The 4,417-nt window shown below is 33.9% G+C and overlaps 1 protein-coding gene across 1 annotated transcript; it reads right to left on the reverse strand.

Annotated features, from left to right (window-relative positions):
• Window positions 1-247: 247 nt before the first annotated feature.
• Window positions 248-3,749, reverse strand: LOC107893189 (pentatricopeptide repeat-containing protein At1g08610). The gene is made up of 2 exons (XM_016818117.2): window positions 3,557-3,749; window positions 248-2,442 (listed from the first exon to the last, which is right to left on the reverse strand). The coding sequence occupies exon 2, from the start codon at window positions 2,281-2,283 to the stop codon at window positions 496-498; it is 1,788 nt and encodes a 595-aa protein (XP_016673606.2). The 5' UTR covers window positions 2,284-2,442; window positions 3,557-3,749; the 3' UTR covers window positions 248-495.
• Between the last annotated feature and the right edge of the window lie 668 nt (window positions 3,750-4,417).

Consider the following 4,417-nt stretch of genomic DNA (forward strand, 5'->3'; position numbering starts at 1 on the left):
TGAAATTACCAAAACTTTTTCATAGTATATAGGAAAATATATAGGAAAAGTTGACAAGTATCGTTAAAAGTTGACAAGTATCCTATAAGCGTATAATACAAAAAAGGTGACACGTAGTAATTTTTTAAAGATGCTTCTGAAATAAATAAAAAACAATATTGTATATTAAAAAATATAAAAGATAGATTTATCAAATCCAATAATGCTTTAAAAATTTTGAAATTATTACTAAATAGGCATCAAACAATTTTAAAAACTATCACGAATTTACTAAATTTTTTACATTATTTTTGAAATCCTAATTTTGAAAGGCTATTGTTGGACACATATCTAACACTCATTCCGATTCTGGGATTTAAACTAAAAGCAGTCCACTAAAACAACAATACAAGCCAATAGGAGATCATGTAAGCGAGCAACTTAAACAGAAGGGCATTGGAAAAAACTCTTAAGCCAATAGCTCTGGCTATCAAAATCCATAGAATCTAGCTCTTTTTAACTCAATTGTTTCCCTTCTCTGGAAACATTCCATTCCCTCAACTTTTGATGCAGCTTGTTAGCTTCTTCTTTCATTCCAGCATCTGCTATACCTTTGATTACAGTCGAATAAATCGTATCATCGGGTTTACTCCGACTCGAGACCATCATTTCCAGCACTTGTATCGCCAAATCTACCTTACCGTCTTTACACAACCCATGTATCACCACTTTATAACCACTAGCTCCGACCCTGTGTTTCTGCTCCGCCATCACCTTCAGTATCCCTACAGCTCTCTCTACTTGATTGGACCTGCAAAATCCCCAAACTAAGCAACGATGAGTTATGTCGTCGGGACTGATCCCTTCCTCTGACATCCGATTATATAATTCCATTGCTTTCTCCATATCACCAGTTCTAGTAAATCCGTCGATCACAGTGTTATAAGTTATCAAACCTGGGGAACAGCTGCTCCCACTTAAAAATTGAAGTAATTGAAGAGCCTCTTCTGCCATTCCTTCTTTAGAAAGAGCGCCAAGCAGCGTATTGTAAGTAACAATGTCCGGGGAACAGTTTTGAGAAACCATTTGATCGAAGAATTTGATGGCACGGTCCAAAAGTCCATATTTACACAAACCATTGATCAATATATTGTAAGTAACCACGGTTGGAGGATGCAAAGTTTCCTTCATGATTACAAGTATCTCATCAACTTCATTCCAATAACTGTGATTACAGAGAGAATGGATAAGGGTATTGTATGTTACGGCATTCGGCTCCATGCCATGAGATATAATACTGTAAACGACTAAAGCAGCATCCTCGTGTTTTCCCTGTTTACAAGATAAATTAACCAGTGAATTGTAAGTAACGATGTCGGGATAGCAACCTTCTATTGCCATATCGTGCAATACTTCCATTGCCTGAGCAATTCCACAATGCCTGCAGACTAGCTCAATGAGAATGGTATAGGTGATTAGATATGGGGGACATCCCTTCCTCAATTGATCCTTCCAAAACCCAACGGCCTGATCAAAAATACCATGATCAAACATGCTGCGTATTATTGTATTGTACGTAATCACATCCGGTGGGCAACCACTCAAGCTCATGTCTTCCAAAAGGTCAATAGCAGATCGCATCCGTCCTCTCTTACAAAGACCGCGAACCATCATATTATACGTAATATTATCAGGGATCCCACCGGACATTATCATAATCTGAAGAACTCTGCTGGCTTTATCGAGTTCGCCTACTTTTACAAAGCCCCTTATTAAGTTTATGCAAGAAGGGAAATGTGGAATTTGATTCTGACGTGCCATAATTTCTATCAACCGTGATGCATCATTTAGTTTTCCATTGCTACAGAACCGTTGAAGAATATCATTGTTTGTTTCCTCATCATTTCTAACAAAACGTCCATCTAAAGCAGCCATCAAAGAATTCGGAACCTTTTTCAAATTTATTTGCTCTTTGAATTTTCCCTTAACACTCACATTCTGATCTTCTGAACCCCAGCATTCATCCTGATCAAATTCATCTTTATCAATACAAACACTTCTCTGCAGTCCTTGGCACACTAACGATACCACCTCTCTTTCTGAACCATTATCGACCTTCCACGGCAAGCAAGAGTGAATTGTGCTACTAAAATTGACCGAACATGTTAAATTAGAAGTAGGTATGTTTACAATCGAGCACTTCAGAGAGCTACAACCTGTTCCAGGTTGTTTCAAACCCCACTGCAAACAATGAGAACGGCAAATCTCAACCGAATGGTTGTGAAGAGTAACTGTGTATCCCATCTTCCTCTATACAATCAATCAAACTCAACTCAGATCAATTCCAGGCAGAAACAAACAAATCCTTAAGTCCTTATTTCATGGTTTCTGGCCAAAATTCAAATTCCAGGCAAGTAATGCTCCTACTTTCTGCACCCGTCAAATGGAGAACAAGCATCAAACCTGTAAAACAAGAAACGGGAAACATTAAAACCATGAGCCCTAATACCAAAAATAGAACCCCATAAATTGTATAAATACATACATGAACAATAAGAATCAGCAAAATATGATTAGATAATGCAAAACCCTAAATCCTAAATCCTAAACTGCCATGCCCTTAAGCTAAACCAGTTTCACTCTGCAGCAAAAGAAAAAAAAAAAGTAATGAAATGACATGGATAGGTAGGTAGTGTCAACATTGCATATAACATGAAACAATATGAACATCCAATCAAGAAAACTCAAACATGGTATGAAATATGAACCTCCAAGCACCCTCATGAGGAACTAATAAAAAGTTGAACATACTCATTTCGGAGGCATACTTTCATCTCTACTGACATCCAAATTCTTAAAATATTGATGCTTCGTTTGGTTATTAGTGTAATAAGAAGAGGAAAAAGCTTATTCATTACACATGTATTATAGTAGTTAGAGATGAAATAAACAATAGTTAGAATAAATTTAATCTTAAAATTAGAAAGATGAGTAAAAACACTCATAAACAAAATAAGACCCCTTCAAAATAAGCGAAAATTTCTCCTTTTTGCTAAAAATAAGTCATGAGAATGATTAAATATTAACAATTAAATTAGTTTATTGCTAACCCATATACTAAAATATACCAAACATAGCATGAATGTACCAATATCAAATACAAATTCCAAAAAGATTTTTCAATGAAAAAAAAAACCCAAGGTTCCAAGTTATGGAATCATCCAAAATCGCCATATTTACTCATTTTAAGGCATATCTGCTAAGGAACAGAAGAAGAAGAAGAAAAAAAACAAAAGTAGTGCACTGTTGAATTACAGAATATAGAGAAGCAAAGAAGATGTCTCTTTAAAATACTAAATCAAGAACCTAATTTACATAATTTAAAAACCATAAAAAATTTACATTAGATAGATTCACATAAGAAAAACAAATCCAAAAGCTTCAAATTTCAACAACCCATTTCCTTTCATTCAATAAATTGACCGTTTCACCTTCACAGCACTGAAAACAAAGGAATAAAAATATATATACTTACATGAACCAACCCAAATAAAAAAAGGTGTAAGGAAAGCCTTACCTGGATACAAATTCAAAGCCTAAACTTTAAGAAGGAATTGACGAAGAAAAACTCTAGTAACGTTGTTTGTTTATAGACATGGAAAAGGCAACGGGTTCATTTGGTTTAGTTCTGTTGATGAGGTTGGAGGAGTCACGTCAATTAACTAGGGTTCAGTTAGTGACGAAATTACGTTTAAGTACTTCGCCAATTTACACTTTAACAAACCCATCAAATAATTTATTTATTTTTGCTTACTGTTGGGTCGAAATTTAATTTTGTATTCGTTTAGCTTACGGGTGTGTAAAATTTATTTCGATTTGAAAAATTCGATAAAAATTTTAAATTTTAAATTTTAAATTAAATAGTTTGAGTTAATCGAGTTATTCGGATAAGCTAGAATAAAAATTCAAAATTTTTAATTTAACTCAAATATGAATTACAAAATTTGAGTTATTTGAAAGTCTAAATAAGGAAAGGCAAAACTATTTCGTTTTGGCAAGTGTTTACCTTTTCTAAAGTTAAAAAGTCAAAACCATTAAGTTAAAAGGTAAAATCATTATATTGTTGATGTAGTTAAATAATATTGTACATCGCATTTTAGTTAAATAATTGGTCCATGTAATCGCAACAATAATAGGATTCGTTAACTCCACTTGACTCGGAATTTTTTGACTCGATTCCATTTGATTTGGAAATTTTTCAAATTGAGTTCAGTTGCTAAAATAGGATTCGTCAACTCGACTAACTCGAATTTTCTTGACTCGATTTGATTCAATCTAATGCTTACCCCTAGTGTAGCTAATGTTTGAGATTCATTGGAATTAAGGTTGTGTTTGATTTTATAGTAAGATTACAAGATTACGAGAATGTAAGATTATG

The sequence above is a fragment of the Gossypium hirsutum genome, chromosome A13 (genome assembly GCF_007990345.1).
Source record: "Gossypium hirsutum isolate 1008001.06 chromosome A13, Gossypium_hirsutum_v2.1, whole genome shotgun sequence".
NCBI lineage: Eukaryota > Viridiplantae > Streptophyta > Magnoliopsida > Malvales > Malvaceae > Gossypium > Gossypium hirsutum.

Bases quoted from the DNA above. Each gene is read 5' to 3' on its own strand.
- LOC107893189 (XM_016818117.2), bottom strand. From the start codon at position 2,283: ATGGGATACACAGTTACTCTTCACAACCATTCGGTTGAGATTTGCCGT.